At 37.6% G+C, this 25,619-nt stretch overlaps 1 protein-coding gene across 1 annotated transcript; it reads left to right on the forward strand.

Moving 5' to 3' along the window:
* The first annotated feature begins 535 nt into the window (after positions 1–535).
* On the forward strand, positions 536–21,987 carry CTR9 (CTR9 homolog, Paf1/RNA polymerase II complex component). Its single transcript, XM_064452718.1, has 25 exons — positions 536–680; positions 2,810–2,908; positions 3,501–3,740; positions 4,213–4,330; positions 4,979–5,068; positions 6,155–6,303; positions 8,855–8,962; positions 9,419–9,526; positions 9,646–9,882; positions 10,672–10,761; positions 10,865–10,993; positions 11,098–11,281; positions 12,257–12,345; positions 12,599–12,784; positions 12,960–13,047; positions 13,295–13,443; positions 15,423–15,539; positions 15,719–15,864; positions 17,402–17,473; positions 18,601–18,736; positions 19,264–19,410; positions 19,837–19,994; positions 20,279–20,375; positions 20,727–20,839; positions 21,102–21,987. Exons 1-25 carry the CDS (start codon positions 636–638, stop codon positions 21,508–21,510), a joined length of 3,504 nt encoding a protein of 1,167 aa, XP_064308788.1. The 5' UTR covers positions 536–635; the 3' UTR covers positions 21,511–21,987.
* Positions 21,988–25,619: the final 3,632 nt, after the last annotated feature.

Consider the following 25,619-nt stretch of genomic DNA (forward strand, 5'->3'; position numbering starts at 1 on the left):
AGTGATTTAAAAAATGACATGAGGTGAGACATAGCCAGAGAGGGTCTTGGTCTCGACACCAGAGATTAACCAGGTGCAAACCTATTCAATTTATCAGTGGGTGTGTGTAACGCAGCATTATTTCTTGGTATTCTGTATATGTATTTCCACAAGTAAGTATGTGGCATGTGTGTATAAACTAGCGGGACTAACACCTGTCTGCAAGTCCACGGCGAGCCGTCACTCTGTCCTGAGGAGACTGCTCATGTTTTAAAAGGCTACCGCAACGAAGGCCGCTGTGAGCAAGCCGCGGTGGGGGGGGGGCGGGGTGGCGCGTCACACAGCAGGACGGAGATGACGGCTCAGTGCCCGCCGCTCGCTGAGGGGCGCCCGCGAGGCCGCCGTTGCCGCAGCAACGGGACCACGCGCGCCCGACCTCGAACCCCGCCCTCTCCCTCACGCAGCGGCGCGAGGCGGCCCTCGAGGCTCGTGCCTCGCTGCGATTGGCTCGTTGAGCATCGGGGGCGGGGCCTGACCGCCCCCCGCCCCCCCGCCCCTTGCCCGAGCACGTCCGGGTCAGTCGGTGTTTGCGAGGGGAAGTACGCGTGAGGCGGCCGTTGCGTGCTGGCGGCTCGGCGGACAGCGGCGTCGCCATCATGTCGCGGGGGTCTATTGAGATCCCTCTGCGGGACACCGATGAGGCGAGTCGGGGGCTGGGAGGCGGCGGCGGCGCCTGGTCCCGTGGAGGGCAAGGGAGAGGCGCGCTGTAACGATGCGCTCCGGGGCGCGGGCGTTTGTTGCTTCCTCTCGTAGTTTTGTCCCGGACTGGAGGGGGAGTGTCGCCCCCTTCCTTGCGCGGAATGAGTTGCCGGCGTTACAGGTGTATCGTTTTGCGGAAAGACACCCGAACCTGCCCTCGCCGGTGCCCCTCGGTGAACGGTGCCTGCCCGCTGCTAGCTGTCACCTCCCTGCCCTTGCCCAGAGTCTTGCTGGGGACGAGAGCCGCTGGGGACAGCCCCGCACTCTGCCCGGGTTCCTTCGGCTGCTTAGAGCTCCGCAGGGCTCTGAGGAGGGGGCAGCCTCTTCTCCCACAACATGCGCTTCGCGCGTACGCAGCCCTCGGCAGCGAAGACCCTGTTGGGATCAGCAACCAGTTCTTGCTTTGTACTTGTGTACGGTGGCCCCGTCCAGCTAAATTCTCTCCTTAGTTCATTAGACATGGTTTTTCTGACTGCACTGATTTGTAGACAGCATGTAAGTTCCTAAATCAGCATATAGACACAGGTAGGGCAATTAGTCTATTCTGTAAAGTTATTTCAGTGGGGGTTTAGACATTTATTTAACTTTTTCTTTATTTAAGGTAGGCAGTGACAAGCCAAGGTTAGAAAGATTTAAGACAAGTATTTGGAAATGTATAGGGTATTATAAAATTTTAAATGAAATCATTCTATGGCAGATACTAAATTAACACCTTAGCTTAGTAAGGTATTGAAGCATACTGCTAATAGTTTGCAAAAAGCTTTTTGTGAACCATGTGTCCATACTCTAACAAATTTCCATACAACTGCCATTGTGTTTTTAAGTCTCACAAAGGTACTTTGCTCCCTGTAGGTTACACATAAGAGGGCTTTTTTTTCTCTGTGACAGAAATTTCTGTTGGAGGTGTTGCTGTTGAAGTTACGGCTAAGACTACTTGGATCCTGAAGTTTTGGATTAATCACTAAGGATTGCTATAAAATACATTTTATTTTAGTGCCATTTTTTGCTTCTGTATTTATTTGCTCTGTTGGTAATATTTATTTCTCATTAATAACTATTTTAGTTTGTAGATGAGGGTTGCCCAAATCTAAAAACATTGTTATCTGTCAATAGGAGGTACTGTGCAAGACAAACTCAAACAAAGATAACACCAGTAGCAGAAATACTTCCATTGGTGCTCTCATAAGTTTTGCATAATCAAAACTCTAAAGTCCTTATAAACTGGATTGCTCTAATCCAGTCTTCGGAGAAAAAGTCCCTGCATTAGTAATCGGGGCACATCCCTGGGTACAACTGCAGCTCTTTTTCGCTGTAACTAAATTGTAAGGTAGATGACCACTATTAAAGGCAGCATGACTAAGTAGCAAGTGAACTAACAGGCAGTTAAATTCTGTTTGCAAACATCCCCACTTTGGGAATATCTGTTCCTTTTTCTTCATTTTCCATATCAGAAGAGTAGATCAATATGGCAAAAATAGTACTTGCAAATTAATGCATGCATGGTGAAAAGTTGGTGTGTTTTGCTCATTGTGACTGGTTGTCAATATTAAGAATTTTAGTCTATTCTTTATAATGTTTGCCACTTCAATAATTTCTTAATTTCCTTGGACATAAAGATGACTTTGCAAAATTTCAGGGCTCTGAGATAAGTCTGAGGTATTGGTTCTCTAACACCTGATAACTTGGAAGATTTTGTCTGTATCCTAGATCTTTGTATTACCTGTAGGAGAAGTTTTAGAAATACAGCAGTGTGCAGTCAAGTTGGCTGTTAGCTGAACTGTAAAAATTCTGAGCTCGAAGACTATGGTGAAAGAAGTTGAATTAACTTCTCTCATTATTCTCCCTGACTAGTATCCCAAATATTGGGCTGTATTTTCTCTGATATTTGTGAGAGAGCATCACTCTTGTCCTGTACAGAATAAAATACATGTTTGCTTCTTTGTCCATGACCTTGTTTAAACACAATTATTTATATTTTGTGCTCTGAAATGTCCAGCTTGCTTTTTGAGCTCAATGATGGATAACATTGTTAATGCTTTGTGAAAAGAACATCTGTATTGTCTGTTTCTAGGTTATTGAGCTTGACTTCGATCAGTTACCTGAGGGTGATGAAGTTATAAGTATACTGAAACAGGAGCACACTCAGCTGCACATATGGATTGCTTTAGCGGTTCGTATATATACAAGTTGTATATTTAAATATTATATTCAAATAATTGTATAATAATTTCCACTTCCTTACTTTTATGACTAGGGATAACTGAATTCCAAACAGGAACTTAATTGGGTTATTTGGTCACTGATTCTAGGCCAGATGTTTCTGATTTGATATGCATATTAAGAACTTAACTTCACCTTTTTTCATGAAACAGTGCTGCTTGAGGCCTGCTTTCTATTTTTTTTTTCTCTCATCCATAGTTTTTCTGTTTCGTGCCTTTGATTATGCAGGTCATAAAAAAGGAGGGGGTAGTATCCATACTATGGAAAGTATGGGGAAATGTGCAAAATGTCAAAGAATTTCAGAGGAAACCCAGTTGATTCTTCAATTATAAATAGCTATAAAACTTATGTTTTAGTGTAAAAATACTAATCTGGGATGATGGTAGAAAAATATTTGGCAGTACTGGAATGCCATTGTCTGATTATCCCTACGCTTATCTCTGTGTTCTGGAGAAAGAATCTTTGTGACACCTGAAGTATCAACTTGAAATATTACTTGCTCACTGGGGTAGTATGGTCTGTTAAAACTGTATGTTTTATAGCTGGAATACTACAAACAAGGAAAAACAGAAGACTTTGTGAAGCTCTTGGAAGCTGCGCGCATAGATGGTAACTTGGACTACAGAGACCATGAAAAAGATCAGATGACATGTCTGGATACTCTGGCAGCATACTATGTACAGCAGGCTCGAAAGGAGAAGAACAAAGATAACAAGAAGGAGCTCATTACACAAGCTACCTTGTTGTATACTATGGCTGACAAAATTATCATGTATGATCAGGTAAAAACAAAATCTGTTTAAAAATCCGTATTTGTAAATTATTTAATGATTCTTAATTTGTAGCTTACTTTCAACATAGGTTTTCTGTGTCAATTCAAAAAGTGATTCTAAAGAAAACAAGTATTGATTCACTAAAGGGAAGATAGAAGGTGCTCAGGCTTTAAAGTCTGTTAGTGTAGTACATGTAAGTAAAACTTGTGTCTGAAATGTGTGCGGTGTCACCAGGAATAATTACTGGGACACCTGGTGGTTCTATATCAGTCAACTTTTGGGGGTTGGGAAGGAAGGATTGGTTGTTACTCTCTTGCTTGATAATACATGAAATTTAGACATGGATGGTAAAGACCCTTTGACTTTTTTCGTCCTGATGTAATCATAGAAAGCATTATAACATAGCCAGTTAATCTTTCATGTAGTCTCATCTTCATATCTTACAAAGATAAATGTAGTGGAAATTTTTTTCCTTATCTAGAATCACTTGTTGGGAAGAGCCTGCTTTTGTCTGCTTGAAGGTGATAAGATGGACCAAGCTGATGCACAATTCCATTTTGTACTCAACCAGTCTCCAAATAATATTCCTGCCCTTCTCGGTATGAGTTTATGGGTATTTGTGTAAAAAAACCTGGCCTCTCCAGTTGAGTTTTGCAATTAATTATGTCCTTAAGAAGAGGGTGGGTATGTGAGTAGAGAGAAAGAATGAGATAAAGAAGTGTGCACTTGTGACCAGAAACCCATGACAGAGATCACTTTAAGCTTGGGAAGTATAAGTAGGTGAAAAAGCTAGGAAAAAGTATAATGCTAGCTAAAGTCTTCTGAGACCTGTGGGCACACATCACATCCAGCTACTTACATTTCCTTGATGAAGCCGTGTACTCTGTCAAAGATGAAGATACCAGTAGTGAGGGGTCAGCAGGCTGTAACACTTGTATTTTAATTTGTTCGCTAATTAATCTGGCCTTAGCAAGTGTCTTTCTTCTGGACCAGGAAATAATTAAGTTTCTGCAGAAAACCATGAAAATATAAACATAATATGTTCCCGTGTTTGATTGATTTCTTTCATACACTTGATGTCATCAAAGATCATAAGAGTTTTAGTTGTCTGAATTTTCTGTTAGTTTTTAATTGCAACTTTTGAAGATTGGCACAGCATGAGTTTACCAAATAATACCTAGGAGCTGCTGATTTGTAACTGCTTTGTTTGTATTTCTGATTTGTTCATAATTGGTATGTTATAACAGGCAAAGCGTGCATTTCTTTCAACAAGAAAGATTACAGAGGAGCCCTTGCCTACTACAAGAAAGCATTGCGTACCAATCCAGGTTGCCCAGGTAAGACAGAAAGTATTTGCTAGTGGAAGTATTTGCTGTGCTTGCAAACTAACCCAAGTCTTCCTAATTCAAATAACTAAGGATTTCTTTGTGATTTATATCTGTCAAAAAAACTCCACCCCTCATTATAGAGGAGTTCAAGTATTTGTTGACTTGGTGTTCCTTAATTGTTAGAGAAGGAAATAATGTTTAGGAAAATACTTTTCATTTTTTCTAATTATTACCTTTTGAAGAACTATTAGAAAATAAGAAGTTTCATGTAAGAAAAGTTAAAATTGTGAGGGGAGGGGGAGATTGTTAAAGACTGTTGCAGAACCTATCTGTTGTGAGCCATAACCTGTCTGAAAAAGAGTTTATTACAAAGTTGATGTGTATTCTGTAGTCTGGTTTAGCAAAGGAATTGTTGTTGTGAAAGTGAATTTAGAAATGCAAGCCTTACATCTAAGCAAACATCTTTGTTTCACTCCCCTTTTTCACACACACATAGATTTGAAATTACTGTATATAAATGCTTCTGTATTCTGAGTTCACAGGCAGTCTGAAAGGGCAATATGATGTGAATTCTCTGTATTAGCTTATTTGTACATGATCATGGAAGTTAGAGGATGATAAACAGCATTTTATTAGCAGTGAATCACTTCATCATTTGAGGAGAAATGTCTAGCTAACTGGTGTATTTGTCTGTGTTTTCTGAAGGCCTACTAGTCTCAGGTGAACTTATTCTGCGTAAGAAATTTCCAGCACTTTCATCTGGCAATTTTTAAATACCTTTTTCTGTTATTTTTTAAATACATCTCCATAAAAATAATTTTTTTATTTGTTCAATATCAGTGTCTTTTGGAGATGTTGACGAATGTCCTGGGGTGTGTGAAGAAATAAAGTCTTACTAATATGTTAAAATTAGTTTTTCTGCCAAGTGTGGGAGGCCACTTTTAAAAACAGCAAATCATTAGATGGCTTAAGGGTTTTAAAGAAATATTAAAGAAATATTAAAGGTACTGCTTTCACAGTAATTGATGTCCAGAATGTAAAAAAGTCATAAAGTTGAAATTTTTGAATTCTGAATGATGTAATCTTGTTCTGTAGCTGAGGTTCGATTAGGTATGGGCCACTGCTTCGTGAAACTGAACAAGTTGGAGAAAGCTCGCTTAGCGTTCAGCAGGGCTCTGGAGCTAAATTCAAAATGCGTCGGGGCTTTGGTTGGACTGGCTGTTTTGGAGCTCAATAATAAAGAGGTGAGTCTGACTTAACAAGAGTCCATATGCAGTTTACTTTCTTCTTTTCTGAAAAAGCAAACTTTTTATCTTTTGAAATGTGGTCCAGTTTTTAAACGGGGTGATAACTTCTGTGGTTAAATCATTTTAAGTCTGTGTCACTAATGAATGATGCTATAGATATGTACTTGTGATGTGAGCAGCACATTCTGAATAACTATCGCTAAAAACCTTCAACTCTTGCTTGTAGAGGTGTTAAGTACAGATAAACAATGCTAGGTTAACTACTTTAATTAAAATAATAAAAATCCCTGGTGAGATGTGTGAGTGCCTGTCCAATCACTTAAAAAAACCCAACAAACCCCGTAAGTGCTGATTTCAAGATCTTACTTTAATGAGCAATGCTTATGATATGTATAATAGCCAGCCTTACTTAGTAATTTGTGACTCTATGAAGGTTAACTAAATCAGTACTCAGGATGCTCTGAAAGTCCTCAAATACCTGGAGATACTGCTTGCAATGGCAGCTCTGTTCCAGATCATAAGGTATTTTTTTTGCAAGAGCATCATGCTGACAGGAAGGTCAAGGTAAAAGACACAGTCCCAGGAGATTAGTCCTGGGCTTTAAAGCACATAAGCTTTCAAACAAGCATTGAAGTTGTATTCAGGCTACCTTGGCATGCATGCCACCTGGTAAACCAAAGAGTGGGCAAGAAAAAATTTTAACTAGGCTGATGAAATTACAATAAAGTCATGATCCTACCTCTCTAGATGCTGTATCACTAGAAAAATATATATGCTCCTGCAGCTTAATTGGGATCACGAGATCCGAGATGGTTAATCCATGCTAAGGAAGTTATCAGTGGAGGATAGAGCCTTTCAGTGTTTTTAAAAAAAAGAAAAAAATTACGTTGTATATTGTGAAAATTTAGCGTTATGTGATCTGTAGAACATGTGGCCTCCTAGAAAGATCTTTTGTTGGCACAGAATGTCTGAAAATGACCTAGCTGTACTATGTCATGGGGAGAAGAAACTGGTAAGACTTCCGTGAAGACTTGTGAAAAGTGTTGGCACATGAGTTTTCTTTCCTAAAACTACAGAGACTACCAAAAATATTTTAAAGTCAAATTTTAGTAAATAAATCCATGGGCGAGAAACTAATGAAACCTGCTATCTTTCCTTTTTCTTCCTGAAGGTCTTTTGACTAAGGTAAAGGGATGAGCCTGCTCACACTAAGCTTCAAAAAGCTGTGATTAAAAGCTGACCCACTCAAATACGTGTTGTGTTTTTATTAAGAAATGTATCATCTGTGCCTTACTTCATACTGTTTCCACAATTCACGCTGCAAAGTTAGTATAACACCAAAGAGTTGTTGTGGGGGAGGGAGAACACTTTCTCTGGGGAAAAGATTCTCTCTGAGCTGCAGACTACTAACTGATGTCTTTTCTGTGCTTAGATATTTCTAACGTTTCTTCCCCATTGAAGATGTTATGGTGTCAAACCAGGGTTGAGATAATTATGCTGTGTTCTCATTGAGGTCTATCTTATCTCTGGCTTTCTTTAATGAAAGTGCTTAGGAGCTTTGAGACCTCTAATGATCTACTGGTTTTGGCTGAAATTGGACTTGAGACTTAAATTATTGGAGAACTCAGACGTATATAGTGTGATTATAAAACCTCTTTGTCTTTGAAAATTAAACCAAGAATGATTCAGTATCTCCTAATCAAGGTATATTGTTATACTATATTTGGAGAGGTAGTGCCTTTTCAAATGGAAATTATGTTTTTAGCTGCCTGTTGGACTTCATCTTGTGTCTCAACCTCATAAAACCTAATCTGTTCAATAAGATAGCTTTCTGCTGATAATAATTGTAAAGTAAAGCACAGTTGTTAAATTTTTGATGTTTCTGTCCAGAAATAAATACAGGTTTAAGTTGACATGCTTGTGATATAAATCTTACGGGTGTCCCAAATAAATAGCAATTATTTTATCAGTTATGGATTTAAACTTGTAGATAAGTCAAATTTGTACCCATGGAAAGCTTTCTTTAAACTGTAGAAAAGAGTAAGTTGATAAAATAGTATCACTATGTAAACATGGCAAACTTCTCACATTTTTGTAATTTGAACTTAAGTTCTAGTAGTTCTTAATTCAACATCTGAAGTTCTTGTTTAGAATTTGAACATGAAGATATTTTCATTTTGCTATTGGACAAATTGTGTAAAAGGTTGAAATCTAACCGAAACAGGAACTGGGTACATTCAACAGCAGAAGGAAGGCTATCAGGGTGTAAATGTGAAATGTCAAAGACACCAGCTCTATGTTTGTTTTTTTTTCTTTCCTCTAACAAGTCATGTTCTGCTTTTTTTCCATCCCTGTGGTGGCTGCATTTACCCTTTTCCATCTGTATGCTGCACGGAGAAAAGCTAGTAGCTGAATTTACCTTCTTCTGTGAGCCTAGCAAGGATTTTGTCAGAGTTCCTTCAGCAGCCTAGACTGAAGAATAGTTTTGAAGGTGTTAATAAGATACAGCTATTGAAATGCTGCTGATACCTGTCAATGTTTCATTTAGGCTGATTCCATCAAGAATGGTGTTCAACTCCTCTCTAGGGCTTACACAATTGATCCCAGTAATCCAATGGTGTTGAATCACTTGGCTAATCACTTCTTCTTCAAGAAGGTAAGAAGTCTATGGAATTTTACAGTTAAATACTTGATAACCTCTGAACAGCAAGGATTCTGGTGTTAGAATGATTCTCATTTAATTGGGCTAAGTGGTGCCTAATATGGAACTGTTAATCTAGATGGGCAGGTATAAAGTTTTTGATTCAAATTTTGTATAAACTTTTCTCAACAAAGCCAAGAAAAGGGACGCTTATTTCTTAGGTCAAGGTCACCTTTGTGTCCCAAAGGGTTGGGGTTTTTTATCCCCTTCTCCCTCCTCCATTCCAAGCTTTAAAATATGAAATAGCAGAAAGAACAGTAACCACTAAAACTGAATCTGTTGTTATTAATTTTGTCAGTGCTATGGCTTAAGCTTTCTTGTATTTGCCAGCTATCCTTGTTTAGATAATAAATCACTTGATCATTAATAAAGCGAAGGCTTTCAAATTTCATTTCAATTCCCTTTTTTCAGGACTATGGTAAAGTACAACACTTGGCTCTTCATGCTTTCCATAATACAGAAGTTGAAGCAATGCAGGCAGAGAGTTGTTATCAGCTGGCTAGGTCTTTTCATGTACAGGTAGGACAGTTTTTAAAAGCTCCCTTTGGGATTACGCTTAAAAATCTGTGTTATAAAAGTTTGTACAAAGCTTACCTGTGAAAACACTACGTGCTCTTTATTTACTTCTATTTAATTAGGAAGATTATGATCAAGCTTTCCAGTATTATTACCAGGCCACACAGTTTGCCTCATCTTCATTTGTACTTCCATTTTTTGGATTGGGTCAAATGTACATTTATCGAGGGGACAAAGAGAATGCATCACAATGCTTTGAAAAAGTTTTGAAAGCCTATCCTAACAATTATGAGACTATGAAAATTCTTGGATCTCTTTACGCGGCTTCAGAAGACCAAGAGAAACGGGATATTGCAAAGGTGAGTGTTTTGCCTCTGCCAGCATCATACTTTTACATACAAGACTAGAACTTGAAAACCAGACTTGAAATCAGACTGTACCTTAAGGTGCATAAAACTCAGGGTTACTTGGCTGAATAATTACTTGGTGTAGAATATTTAATATTGGCTGTCATGAGAGATCCTCTTAACTGTGAAGAGTTGCAGCTCTTGGACAGAACCGAGACTCCTACTTGGTCTCTGGCTAGAGCAAGTCCAGGAATTTTGAGGAGCCCCGGCCTCATGTTTGTATTTGATAATACTAGAAGGGCAGAATTCTTCCCATATGTGTTCAAATTCTCTGAGGATGGCAAGTTAGCAAGTGATTTCCTGAAGACAGCACGTTAGCTAGTGATTTCCAGGAAACACTTGTCTTGGCTTATCTGGAAGGACAATGTTATGTGTGGTTTGTTTGGGGTTTTTTTTGTTTTGGGTGTTTTTTGTGTTTTTTTTTTTTTTAATGAAAGGCTTTTTTAATCTAATGTTGGGTAAATGCAAAAAATGTTAGACATCACTTTTCTAGCTTCTCATGTTGGTGTGATAGTTTCTGCTTCTCTAAGACTCTAAGCTGGTGTTGCGTCCTACAGAAAAATAAAAAAATGAAGGAAGGAAACTAATGCAGCTTTTTGTAATAGAGTTGTGCAGATGTTTAGGATGTTTTGTTTTGTATTATCATGTATCTTCCTAATGTGAAGGTTAATACCATCTTTTTTTTTTTTTAATAATTCGTATGTCCACTAAGAGGTATCACTATTTTCTGCTGTCTTTCAGGGACATCTAAAGAAAGTCACAGAACAATATCCTGATGATGTAGAGGCATGGATTGAGCTAGCCCAAATTCTAGAACAGACTGATATACAGGTATTATTAATATACACTTGATGAATTAAGTGTGTGCTTTTCATAAGAGCACATAAAGCTCATTCTGTTATTTCTTTCGTCCAATTTTTCTTTCTTTGTAAAGGGTGCACTGTCAGCCTATGGTACAGCCACACGTATTCTGCAAGAGAAAGTACAGGCTGATGTCCCACCAGAGATTTTGAATAATGTGGGTGCTCTGCACTTCAGGCTGGGAAACCTAGGAGAAGCGAAGGTATGTAATTACCCAAAGTTTGAACTGAGTTTCTTGATCACCCAGAAATTTTCCTGTAAGAATATTCTGGAGTGCTTTATTCCTTTTTTCTTTTTATACTTCAGAAATATTTTCTGGCATCACTGGATCGTGCAAAAGCAGAAGCTGAACATGATGAGCATTATTACAATGCTATCTCTGTAACAACATCCTATAATCTTGCCAGACTATATGAGGCGATGTGTGAATTTCATGAAGCGGAAAAGCTGTATAAAAACATTTTAAGAGAACATCCTAATTACGTTGATTGTAAGAAACATTTGGTATTTAAGTTCCATGGTCCTCCTTATAATACCAGAATCTTCCTATTACAGTGTCTTCTGGTCGTCTTATATCTGTCTTCACTTCTTTTTGTAGTAGGTTTGGGGCCTGTTTACCTACCTGCTATTTTCCCTAACTTTTTGGGTTTGGGTTTTGGGTTTTTTTTTGGGGAAGTCCTGCTTCATCCTTATAGTCCAATCTCCAGCTTTAAGCCTTCTAATTATTGGTAAATCATACCGTACTCCAAAAACACAGCAAAATTAGCTTACCTAGACTTGCATGGCTTTGCTCACTTGCTGCCCACTCCTACCAAAGCCTTAGCATCTCAGTACTCAGGTGCAATCAGGGCTATCTACTGGATATGGCCATGCTCTTCAACTCTACCTATGTGGGTGGATATAGAAAACCTTTGGGTTTTTTCTCCTCACTCTGCTCTGCCTCTTGCCTCTAAGTAGCAGACCTGTGATATTTGCTGCAAAGGCGAGGTGGTAGCACTTGCTCAGCAAGCTGCAGCACACAGCATGCTACAGCCTAATCTATAGACATTTCCCTGCTTGTTTTCCATTGTCACCTGCTAACTGGTACTCTTCCCAATGCTTACAGAGACAGGAGAGCTGTTTAAAGTGGAGGGAGGAGAATTACGTATCTGATACATCCTTCTTTCTCTGAGGTCTCTCAATCATCTTTAATTTATGAAACCAATTAAAAAAATTTAGATTACTTTAACTGTTAGAAATGTGCAATTTCTGTATCACCATTGTGGATGTGAACGTTCGTCTTCACATGGTGTGTCTCATTCTGAATAAAATATGAAAGAAGTCTTAATGTTTGCTGTCCTTAGCAGATCAAGAAAAAGATTGCTTTTGAAATTCATGCATGGCCAGTATTTTCTTCGTTTGAGGTTACTTTAGCCTGTTTCCTCATATTTTTTTTTTATTTTTCATTTCCTATTTTTGTTTTTAGGCTACTTGCGCTTGGGAGCTATGGCTAGGGATAAAGGAAATTTTTATGAGGCTTCTGATTGGTTTAAGGAAGCACTTCAGATAAATCAGGTTTGTAACTCTTTAAATGTTTAAAATTAAAACACTTGAGATACTAACTTAAAATTTTATTTTCCTTTTGTTGCATTTTCGTTTGCTGACAAACTAGAGGAAAAGAGAGAACTACTGTAATCAGCTTTCTGTGTGTTTTGTTGTTTTTTTTTATATGGAGTTCTAGTTAAGAAAAATAGTATTTTATACTTGGAAAAAGTAATATTGCAAGGTTAAAAAATGCTTTTGCAACTTACAGTGAGTTTTTATTTAGGACCATCCAGATGCTTGGTCGCTGATTGGCAATCTTCATTTGGCTAAACAAGAGTGGGGTCCAGGGCAGAAGAAATTTGAAAGAATATTGAAACAGCCCTCCACACAAAATGATACTTATTCCATGCTGGCTCTTGGCAATGTCTGGTTGCAGACTCTGCATCAACCCACAAGAGACAGAGAAAAGGTAATGGGCGACTCTCTGCCCTGGGTCTGGCTTATATAATTTTTGTATGCTCTTAGCTACTCAGAGCCTTTTCTTGATGCCTATTTGGTATGTTATAGACCATAAAAATTCTGGGTAGATTTACTAATCACTCATTTCTCTAAGGGGGTATCAATTGGGATACTTCTTTCTGCAGGAGAAGCGTCATCAAGACCGTGCATTGGCGATCTACAAGCAAGTACTCAGAAACGATCCAAAGAATTTGTATGCTGCTAATGGCATAGGTGAATATTAGACTCTAATTTTCCTTCAGAGGTGATGATATTCTTAGTTTCATGCTCTAATATAGAATTGTTTTTTGCAGGGCCTGAACACTGTAGTGGAGCACAGGAAAGAATAGCTTTCATATGGCAGCTATGTCACTTAGTTTTTAATGGGGAACTTTATTCAGGCAATATTTTGTTTTCTTTGCTAGGAGTACATAGTACATGAACCTGGAAGCTTACGCTGTACATATTACTTTCCCCTTAGGAGCTGTCTTGGCACATAAAGGATATTTCCGTGAAGCTCGTGATGTTTTTGCCCAAGTGAGAGAGGCAACAGCAGATATCAGTGATGTGTGGCTGAATTTGGCACATATCTACGTAGAACAGAAACAATACATCAGTGCTGTGCAGATGGTAACATCTCTAAATTGAACTACATAATATGTTGGGTTAGATGACTTCTGGATGTTTCTCTGCTGTCATAGCAGCTGCGCAAGTGTCTGAATAATATTTTAACAAGTTATAGGTCTATTTCTAGCATGCTGTTGGCTGTCTAGTCTAGACCTAAAAACAAACTGCCAAATATGGGCTAGGGTAACAAAGCACCTACCAACTTGCATGCTTTTTTTTTTCTCTTTCTTTGTAGCAGAGTTATAATTGGGTTAGAGTTTTGATCTCAGAATTCATTTTTATTCGGAGACGTTTCAGTCAGTGTAGTTACTGTACGTGATCTACATTCAGATGTTACTGAAGTAAGTGAATGCAATTTTATGCTAGGATTTTTTTTAATAGCAACACCTCCTATTTTTGTTCCTGCAAATGATTGCATAAATGACAATCAGAGCTATCTGAAGAGCTGACTGTGCCATGATTTCTTTGACCGAGTTTCACAGAGTTAACATCACAAGGTAATTCATACTGGAAGAAATCTGTTGAGGTCATCTAGTTGAACCTGCTCAAGCAAGCTAACTTCCAAGTATCAACCTAATCTAACTACACTGACTCAATTAGTTGATCAAAAGCATACAAGTAAGCTAAAAAAAAGCATATGTTGAACAGGACAGAAGCTTAGAACAAACTTGTTTTATTAAGACTGAGTCCACATTGGGGCTTAATTCAGAGCTATCCTGAAGCTTTTTGTGATGGTTAGAAGGAAGAGATATTGGGCCTCTCTTACCTGATTAAGACTTTAGTTGCTGTCCTTCAGTGACCTGCTGTTAAAAAAGCTTTGGTAATGCGGTCAGATTCATTCAGTTGTGTTTGAATGGGGTCTGTTGTCTTTTTAACACCTCATCTGTTTTTATTGACCAAAAGCCTAAAGAAAATATAATTTTAGTAATTGTTTAAGCAGTGAATTACAGTGGGAAACTGGATTTTCACCTTTTGGTCAGAAAAACATCGTACTGATTTGCTAATATATTTAAGTAAAGCTATAGGTAAAATGTGTTTATTTACTGAGGTGTTTTATTGTTCCCTGGGTTCTACTATGCAGTCAGTACAAGCCACAGTCTGAAATACACAATACTGAACTCAAAGGGAGACAAATTGAATTTTGATAGCCTAGCTTACTGCAACCACAATTATTCCAGTGAGTTCTTTACCGTAAAACATACAAATCTGAGGCAGACTTAAGCTAAATACAAAATCTTTTACTCTAAAGGTGAGTGAAAATCGGGTGCTTACAACAGAGTGTGATCCAAGAGTAGTGACTTCAGGCATTACAGTTCAGGGCAGTTTTTGTATTTGAGCTGGAAATAAAAATGACTTACTATTTTGGAGGTTTAGAAAGGGTGAATGATTCTTTGAGAAAAGAGTATGTCAAATAAAAGGTGCTCATTACTGAAAAGGATAAGCTTTGTAACTGTTTGAAGCTTTAATGAGACCCACAAGACCTATAGCAACAAGTCGTCTTTGACAGCTTAGAACAACTGGTTATCCCTTGGTATGCCAAGTTATTCAGCTAGGTGGAGGGAACAAATTTGACATTGAGTTATCTGAAAGGTGTGGATTTTTTAAACTAATTGCATCAGATACATTTATAATATAAAATATATTTCCCCCCAACCCATACTATGGAGAATAATGGAGTGCTCTTAAAATGAGTCATTTTTGCTGGACTTCATGACAATAGGTGGTACTTGCAAAGTATTGTATTTTAAGACCTACAGAGCCTCTTGAACGGCTGCCAGTTTCCAGAAGAATGAGGTACTTGCTATGGAATAACAGAATTTTCTGATCAGTTAAAAGGGGGCATCCATGTGGCATGACACTCTTTAAAAAAACAAAAGACATATTAGCAGTAATGCTTTTAGGAATAGAAGCATTTGCTGGAGTTAGCTAACCAAAATAACTAACAATTGTCACCTCTTAATTTGATTGTTTTTCTATTTTAGTATGAGAACTGCCTCAGAAAGTTCTATAAGCATCAGAATACTGAAGTATTGTTATATTTGGCCCGGGCGCTCTTCAAATGTGGCAAATTACAGGAATGCAAACAAACTTTGTTAAAGGTAGGAATATAAAACATGATACGTCACAGAACAAAATTACTGTAAATTGATGCTTGTTTGTGTGTATTTAAATTCAGTACTCTGGGATTGAAATAATGGTGCTTATTCTCTGTACGTTGCTTCAGTATACCTCAGTATAATGTTGTAGTGTATCTTAAAAACATACTTTTTATTTACAGGCCAGGCATGTAGCGCCAAGTGATACAGTCCTTATGTTTAATGTGGCATTAGTGCTACAAAGACTAGCTACCTCTGTCCTGAAAGATGAAAAAAGCAATCTAAAGGAGGTGCTTAATGCTGTGAAGGAACTGGAGCTAGCCCACAGGTAAAGATGATTTATTTCTAATCATTATAATCTATTTTGTGGTTCCCTTAGCGTAAATTTGCAGTATAGGTCACAAATCTGGTTAGAAGAGCAATCATCTCCTTTGAAACAGTGTATGTAGTCTAGAGTTTCTAGCAGGAGAACAAAGATTGGGCCTGATAAAACTATTTTAGACTTTGCTCCAGAACCAGTTGTGTTTGGCCAGGTGGCCAATATGTATTTCTCAGAGGGTTCTGTATTATGACGACCAAGATGCACTTCTTCCTGGAATAGCATAGTAGGAAAAAATGTTGAAATTATTCTATTAATTTAATACTTTTTTTGACAATTTCTTTCAAAACAACCTATAAGGCTCAATATCAAATCTATTGATGTTATATAAGCCCAGTTAATAAGCCTTTGAGAACTAATTTTGCCCTCCTGTTGGCAAGGAAAGCCTAAGCACTCGCATGGCTTAAGAACAGGAGGAGTTTCTTAAATGCATTTGAGATCTTTTCTTTTTTTTTTTTTTCTTCTTATTTTTCTTTGTTTTTTAAAAAGAATCCTGGGTAGAAAACAGCGTGATTAATCTGATCCAGTCATCACCATCTTTGAACAGAAAGCTTTCAACCATTTTTTCTGCTCCTAGGTATTGCTGGTGTAGCTGGTGCTTGCTTTATGCATTTCTAGCTCTTCTGTTACGTCAAGAATGAATGTTGCATTTCAGTATTTTGTCAACTAAAGCCAGCCTTTAATACAAGCAAGCATTTCACAATTCTAGTGCTTTACATAATGCAAAATAAACACAAATTCTGACTTAGAGTCAGTTAGCAGCTTGTTATTTATTGTCTTGAGAAAGTTGCATAAAAGCCTTTATTTTGTACCCATTAACTAAAAATTCAAATGTTTATCACATTTTGGAGAATATGTTCCATAATCTGAGACTTGAACAAGGTATTACTTTTTTCATCTGCACAAGAATTTGAGTTCAGTCTAGCACAAAAACACTTGTTTTAAAATGTCTCTGATGGAATACGGGAAGAAGCTGTGGCAACCTTGAGACTTGTTTTCCTTTAAATTGGAGAAACTGTTTTAAAAACACTGATTATATTAGCTTACCCATTTACCTGAAGGTATGTTGTGTTCACAAGGACCTGTCAGCTAAGTTCAAGGAAGCTGTTCTGGAAGGATTTTTAAAAAAGCAGCTTTCCTTCCTTTTCTTATGCTGGTTTCAAGCACTTAAGCTGTGACAGATAAGGAATAAATCTACTGGAGTCAGTAATGTCCTTATTGCAAGGAGCCAGTGAATGATACCTTAGAACTCTCTCTAGCATTCTTCTGGGGTTTTGTTCCACTCTAGATTGATTTTAGAATGTTTTAATTTCAGAGGACTCTGAAGGTAGTACTTTTATACTGTTGTATTAAAAGGGGCTGCACCCAGAGAAAATTCGTGACATTTCCTCATCTGTTGAGTTCTATAGGATTGTAACTCAGGAGTAAATGCTTTTTTTTTAAGTAATTCCATATTTGCTTAGTTTTTGTTTGTTTTTTCCTTCAGGTACTTCAGTTACTTGAGTAAAGTAGGTGATAAGATGAGATTTGACTTGGCACTTGCTGCTACGGAAGCGAGGTAAAAAAAAATAATGAAGCTCAGATACCAAATGGAATATTTTTGTCTTATTTTTTTCACACTAAAACTGGATTCCAAAATTTTAACTGACAGTTTCTTAGAACAGTAGAAATGCAAGTGCAGGGTTATTCCCTGTTACTGTTTCATTCTTTTCCTGTCTATGCTTTCTATCATTTTTGTGTAGTCTAAAACGGAAACTTTCAACATGTGGTGTCTGCCATTAGCTGGAGCCTGTGAAACTTTAGCTGTTTTAATGGCAAATTTTCCATCAATGACAGTGCAGTGATATTTAAACATCTCTAGCTCTCCCTCTTGACTTGAAACATAATAATCTAACAAGTTTGCTTTCATGGAGACTTTGAGGTAGTTCATGGGTGAAATAGCATGGGTCAGCTATTGGAATATGTTTGCAGAGACTACTCTGCTTTAAATTTTGCTCAGGGTAAGACTATTCAAATCAGGTTTTGTAAGCTTAGTTCTTAGGTTTTCACTCAGTGTGCCCTGTGTTTCATTTATTGCACATTCCTCTAAGATTTTCACAGCCATATACAAATAACATCTGTTGGCCATCATGCACTGCACATCTTAAGTGGGTATCATTAAAGCAGTTTGTACATTTTAATATTAAATGTCACTGTAACGTTAGCTAAGGGGGTATTGAAAGTGCCTTGCTTTAATGTTCCATGAGACTTGAATACTTTATGCAACCTTAACTCTTACACAATTGGGGTTTTTTAAACAGAATTTTTACCTGTCTTTCTGATTAGGTTTGCCAGTGTGTTGTGATAAATACAAGTTCTCATTAACTGTACTTCTGAAACTGTCCAGATTAGTTGGGATGATTCCTTTTATGTTAATGTGGGGTTTTTTTAATAGAAATCGCTAAATTTTAAGTGTGCAGCAGTATATTCTGAAACTGTATATTGCAATTTAAAGATAAATTAGCTTACTAGAAAGTGCTTTAGTTTACTCAAAAATCCACTACTCTTCTATTGTGCTATTTTAAGTAGCTTTTTTTTCTTTCGTAGTGATATGAACATAGTGTTGTGATGCATGCCCTTTATAAAACTGTTTCTTGTAGTATGTGCCTGCCACCTTCCTTTATTTGAAAACATTGCATGTTACAGGCAATGCTCTGACTTACTGAGTCAAGCCCAGTATCATGTGGCTCGGGCACGCAAGCAGGATGAAGAAGAGAGAGAGCTGCGTGCAAAGCAAGAGCAAGAAAAGGAGCTGCTTCGCCAAAAACTACTTAAAGAACAGGTCTTGTTCTGTTTACGTTCTGTATACTATATTTTTTTAAACAGTATACTTCATTTTTAAAAAGTATACCTATCACCAATATATATGCTCCTGTTGCCCTGAGGTGGTGCCTGGTGTTACTGATAAAATGTCTAATAGCTATTTTTCTTAGTTATAATAAATGCTAGCACAAAATGTTATAGCAAACAGGTTATACTCACTCTTTCTTCCCCATAGCCTCAGAAATAGATATTTTTTTTTTTTTTTAATTTTTATAATAAAATTGGTGTCCCAGAAGGTCTGCCATCAGGTTTCTGTCCTGACAGGCTGGATGAAGAAGCACTTGGTGCAACAGTTCTTCTGGACTTTTGCCTACTCTAGCATAGGCTTATAGAAAACTTTTTTTTGCACCATGTGGACCTTCTGCTATGACAAAAACTGTCAAAAGTCAATTTTCCAGTTTCTTGTCAGCAAATAACTTATATGCCTGTGATTATAATCACTGCGATGCTGCAAATACAATAGTAATGGTTAATTTTCTGTTTCAGGAAGAGAAGCGCCTAAGAGAGAAAGAAGAACAGAAGAAACTTCTGGAACAAAGAGCTCAATACGTGGAGAAAACCAAGAATATTCTGATGTTCACTGGTGAAGTAGAGGGATCAAAGGAGAAAAAACGTGGTGGCGGAGGAGGCAGGGTAGAAGAGAATTTTATTTATTTATTTACTTTAATCTCCTTCATTTTCCCCGTTTGATATAGTGACTCTTGCAGTAGCACAGGTTTTCAGTTTTGACCTTCTAGGTTCCACTGAGTGAAGTTGCACAGGTTAAATACTCAAATGTAAAAATTGGAACTAATACTTAAAAATTCCAAGCACGGTGGCATCACCAAAATCTGTTCTAAATTGTTAAAATAACAGAAGATGATTGTTTCATTATGTGCAAATTTGGAATCAGTTTCTTAATGACATCAGTCTAGAGATTATGGGAAAGTTGGCACAAGGAGATCTTTATTATCTTCGAAAACGTGTTCAGATAAAGTTTCTATCTTGAATTGTTTTCTGGTAGCTTTTTAGCTGGAAAGTGAGTAATAGGCTATATTGTGTGGGTTTTATTTGTTATAGCGCTCAAAAAAAGGAGCAGGGGAATTTGATGAGTTCGTCAACGATGACAGTGATGAAGATCTGCCCATGTCTAGAAAGAAAAAGAAGAGGAAGGGCAGTGGTAGTGAACAAGATGGGGAAGAAGAGGAGGGTGAGAGAAAGAAGAAGAAGAGGAGGAGGTAACTGTAATGTTAGACTTCCCTGGGAAATAGTATGGCTTTTAAGTATATTCTTATGCAGTCTTTCATAATTACTTAAAAAATTAACTGTTGGTAAGAGGTCACATGATTTAATTTTTATTTACACATGCACATGAGAAGACTTAAACAGCCACTCTGCAAAAGAAGTATGAGTAACACTTGATCAACTAACTAGATATTTCTAGAGACTGGTATTTTTGAATGTGTTAGGTTTTTTTAGTGATGCTATGCTTTAGATTATATAAAATATCTTTCTGTTTAAGACCCCAGAAGGCAGATGAGGGGAGTGATGATGAAGAACATGAAAATGGTCCAAGACCTAAAAAACGACGTCCACTCAAAGCAGAGAAAAAGAAGGCTGTAAGTTAAACCCTGAATAACTGCATCACTTTATAAATATGCATTCGGACTTCAGCATTACCCTAGTCCAGAGAGATTTATTAATGTTGAAAATCACAACAAAACTTCTTGTAGCAAAATGCCTTTGAGCTTATTTTTGTCCCCCTCCCCTGTTGCTATAGCTGCTTCAAGGATGAAAGGCTATTTCCAAAGCTGTCTAGAATTAAGTGATAGTAAATGGAAAATTTTGATCTAATGACTTCAGAACAACTGTTAAAGCATGTCTGGTTTTCTGAATACGTTTCTACGTTTGGGCACTATGCTTTAACCAGCCACGTAAATAAGCAACCCTTTGGTTTTTGCCCTGTACAGCCCAAACCAGAACGTCTGCCTCCTTCAATGAAAGGAAAGATCAAATCAAAAGCCATCATTTCATCAAGTGATGATTCTTCTGATGAGGATAAACTCAAAATTGCTGATGATGGGTAAGAACCTTAATGAACTTTGTGTGTGCTAAAGTTTCAACACATGCTTTCAAGAGAAACTGCAGTGTTAATAATGAGGCAATGCAAAGATAATGTGAAGCTTTTCATTGTACTCGCAATATCCCTTTCCATTGCAAATTAATTCCACTCATTCTTCTTATTCCGATAATGATAGCATTACTCAAACCCTGGTGTCTTACGTTATTTTTAAGCTAAGGATAGCATCTTTTAATACTGGATCTTTTTTTTCTTTTCCATACAGACATGCTAGAAATAGCAACAGTGATTCAGATGATGGGGAACAGCAGCACAGTAAACGCATTGTTTCTGATAGTGATTCTGATAACAGAAACAAATCTGGTAGCGAGGCAGGTAGTCCGAGGAGGTCCAGTGTCCACCCATCTGAGGAAGATTCTGACAGTGACAGGTCGGCTAGAAAAAGGAGGCGATCAGACTCGGAGCAGTCTGACAATGAGTCTGTACAGTCGGGGAGAAGTCGTTCTGGTGGCTCAGAAAATGAATCTCGCCCAGCTTCTCGCAGTGCTGACTCAGACAGAGATTCTGAGAGAGGATCTGACAACGAAGGTTCTGGCAGAGGATCTGGTAACGAATCTGAACCAGAAGGATCCAATGATGAGGGATCTGAAGGTGGTTCAGATGACAGTGATTAGATCTAAATTACAGGCCATCTTTTTAAAATGTTATTGTAAATATATTTCAGTTACAGGGAAAATCCAATTTTTATATTTGAAAACTGTGATTTAAAAAAAAAACTTAATGTTTTAGTAAACTGTTGTGAGACCTTCCTGTGATTCTTTCTATTAGCAACTACTGGATGTTTCTTGAAGTTGGCTTATGGTGTATTCTTATACTGAAACTGCTGTAGATGAAGAACAGAATCCCTGTACTATAATCAGCACACCAAGGATGGAATGCATGTTAAAACTATGGAACATAAAATCTCTGTTTAGGTGGTTCCAGTGTGGCTAAAACTGTGTGTTCTGTGCTTATACATGCATAGATGGATCTTAAAATCCTACAAAATGGAACAAAAAGCTGTGGATATTTATCTTTTTCCTCGTTCTGAATAAAGGTCAGTAGGGAGGTTTTTCTTACTTTCTATTAAAGAATACATTTGCCATGATCAACTCCTTGTGTTCCAAGAGTTTGTTCTTTTGCTTCTGTTTTTGTGTGAAATTGGGTGAAAAGATGTAGGCATTAAAGAAATTTTATAAAGTAATGATGTAGATGAAATATTTAAATAGACAGGTAAAAAACTAAATAAAGAACTCCATATTACTTGACAAAGGTAAAGCTGCCACTGTCACAATAAACTGTTCCTGCTTATTTGCTTGGAGTGATTTATTTTGCCCTTAGAAGGTATAAGCAGAAAACCTGAAAGTGTTACATTTAACTAAGAAGTCTTACCTTTATTTTTGCTCAAGTACACAGCTTCTGGAATTAAGTTCTTTCATGTAATGTATTCAGGAACAACAATGAAAAATTGTTGCATTGTAGGCTAAAGTGTATCTGATTTTTCCCTGCAGTTCTGAAAAAATCGGTCTTCTGCAGCAGTCCAAAGATTCTTTTCTTCTAACTTTTTTCATTGGTCATGAAGTCTTATTTTAAGCATTTGCTAAGAGAAGATTATGTAGATCTGGATAGTGTATTACTACTGTTTTTAATAGACCATATAGCCTAAACTCTGTTGCTTAATTTTTAGACCTGGATTGTCACTACTGATAGTTCACTTCAAGTACTAAATGAAAGTTAGGTTTCCCATGCTGCTATTTCTGGTTTGCTGTGAGTAGTAGCTGTTCTCATTGTGTATGGTTTTTTCATGTGTTTACAGGCTGTTGGTAACCACAGCAGACGAAGCAGAATGTAGAACAGTTGAGACGTTCCTTTCCATGGCTCAGTTTGGTATCAAGTTTCTGTATGTGGTCTTACCTAAAACTTACATGCTTGGTAACATTCAGAATAGAAGAACAGCTATCATGCTTGTTGGATTAGAGCAAAACTGAATCTTAACTCGGCCTTCTTGTTGATACAGTCACTTAGGAGGAAGATTTGCGACAGTCCAGGACTGGGAGCTAGATAGCTTTGAAAGCATGCACTTGAGGAAAATTTGTGGCCCTTGTAGGAAATGATCCTCCTGTCAAGAGAATCATGACTCAGGTGCTCACCCCTTTCAGAATCACAAGGGAGCAGTGGATGGATGAGGTATGTATGCTTGATGTCACACTGCTTCACTATGCTGTGAAGTGAGCTGTGAGGAAACTAATGCAACTAAGGAAAAGTAACACATGCAAGGTAAAACAAATAGAGCACTGGCAGCAATGGCAAGGATGAGAGTAACCAGCTTTTAACAATAGGAAGGGAAATGTATGGCACTTATGGCAACTTAGAAACATTTTTCTGCCTTGCATACATCTCTACTATCATAGCCTTCTCTATCAAGTTATTAATTGTATCTTTCTTATGAAAGGTCTGAAGGTCTTGGTTTGGTGCTCTATGTAGCAAAATATATTTTCTGTAGGTAAAAGTTAGATCTTTATCTCAAGTGCTGAGTGGGTCTTCAGAACTAACACCCACATGGAGGGAAAGTGTAAAATGAAAGGCGTTTCCATACATCTATTGTCTGAAGAGTACATGCATTTTTTGAGCTTTCCACAGTCGGAAAGGCTTCTAAGAAGAGGTTATGAGTTGAAAGGGCTTGAAAGGTGTGATACACAAGAGGCCAATCGGCAGAGAAAGAAAGGGGACGGGATGCTTTTGCTTTTCTTTTTCACTGCATTTATTGAGCAAAAAGGGAAAGCAAGCCAGGAGTCAACTTATCTTTTTTCTTCCCTTCAATTAGGAGTGTTAATGGGAGGATTAAGGTTATGTAAGAAGTCACATGTTGCTGTAATTGAAGAGAAAGCTGTGTTTTATCTTAATTCATATTTTCTAATGCTTGCTTTTTGGAAGTGCAGTGGTGGAATAATGTTGCCGTCATTGTCTTGGCAGCATTCCTTGCCTTCTGAAGTAGGTGGTTGGCTTGCAGCTATTAAATTCCTTTATTTATAGCAGTAATCTATTCCAGAATAAAATACATGGAGTTAGAAGTGTAATACTGCATTGCTATAGAAGTGGTTTATTCCTAGTCTCTGGTATGCACCCACTAACAAGTTGCATGACTGTATGAAAAGAGTGTTTCCTAGTGAGCTCTGTTGCAGCTTAGCATTCTGCACTCCTCACATGTGAGCACGTCTTCTTTAGAATATGGTAGAAAAGGATCACATAAGAGTTTGCTGTTAGCAAGCAGTCGATTTAAAAAAAAAATAAAATCTCATTCCTGAAATTTATGGACAAGGCCCTTCACATAACAAGCCCTTCAAGTGTGAAAAAAAGAAAAAGCAAAGTGGCTGCAGTGTTTTGGTTTGGTTTTGTTGTGTTAATCCGCCTACTCAAGTTTTTTCTCTTTCAGAAACTTTTACAGGTGGGAAGGAGTAGTTGTCACTGCTGAATAAAAAGGCATCTGTGTATAAATTGATGCTCCTTTAAAAGGTCCACTTTTGCTAATTCAATGCTAAAACCAACAGTAATCTATCTATATAGAAGCAAGGTGCAGGAATATATTGGGGAATGTGCTTCCAAGGAATGTTTTGGATGAGACGAGAGCTGTGGTAGGAGCACTACAACTAAAATTGTATCAGTTCTTTTTGTAAGGAAGGCCCTCTTTCTGGGAATAAGTTGTTTTCCATGTTAAATATTTCACTGTTTAAAGCAGTGTTGTAGCAAGGCCTCTTCCTCCTGCACAGATTTAAACTGTTACATGAGGGGTTGATTAATACTGTGGACATCTTATATTAAAACTTGCAGACTTGTTTCAGAAAATTTTAATATAAGTGGCCTCCCTGCTTTATTTTGTGCAGCTTCTTTACTCTTACGATGTAGTGCTCTGATGATCTGCTTGGTGGATAGTGGTAGCTAACTTACAGTAAATGAATCTCGAATTGAGAAGTTACCTGGAAAAATTTCTGCAGCTGGAGCTGCAGTCAGCAAGGACGAATTCAGGATCATTAGGGTAACAAAACAAGTTGACAAAATGGATGTGAAAAAGGGTATGTAACCAAATATTATTCTTCTCAGCTAGTAGTACCTACTGCTCTTCTAATAATAGTCTTTTATTATTTAGCTAAACACTGTAGTTGCCCTAAGGAAGAGGATTTGAATTGGAGACAGAATCTGAGGGAATGCTTAGGAGAGAAATTCAAAGTAAGTATACTGAAAAAGGATAGAAATACTACACAATCTGTGAATTTCAGTCTACACATCCGCTCAAACTTTCTGTGGTTTATACTAGAAATACTTGAAAACTTAGGATTTTTTCTAGTCTTAGCAGAACCTAGAGAAGGTACAGTTGTATAGTCATGCAGCTCATAATGTGTTTTTTTTTTTCCCTTTGGTCCTTACCCTAGAGAAGTTAAGAATGCTCATCATAGTTGTGTTCTTCAAATTAAGTTTATTTTATTGTCAGGGATAGATCTGTCTCTCTGGGTTGTTCTCTTCTTCCCCTTTTTATATTTTCCTTTACCGTTAGGCAAAAATTCCTCCTTTCTCTGCAACCTCCAGAGCTTGGGACTGGCTAAGTATTTGGCCTGCAAACTATGTCACACTGGCACACTTGATTGAGTTTACCTTTTTCTAATAGCTCCATTTGAAGTGATACATGCCAAAGAGTTCATATTACTGCTTCTAAATATTTATCATCCTTATCTTATGCATGTCCCTGTAT

The sequence above is a fragment of the Phalacrocorax carbo genome, chromosome 5 (assembly GCF_963921805.1).
Source record: "Phalacrocorax carbo chromosome 5, bPhaCar2.1, whole genome shotgun sequence".
NCBI classification, from domain to species: Eukaryota; Metazoa; Chordata; class Aves; order Suliformes; family Phalacrocoracidae; genus Phalacrocorax; species Phalacrocorax carbo.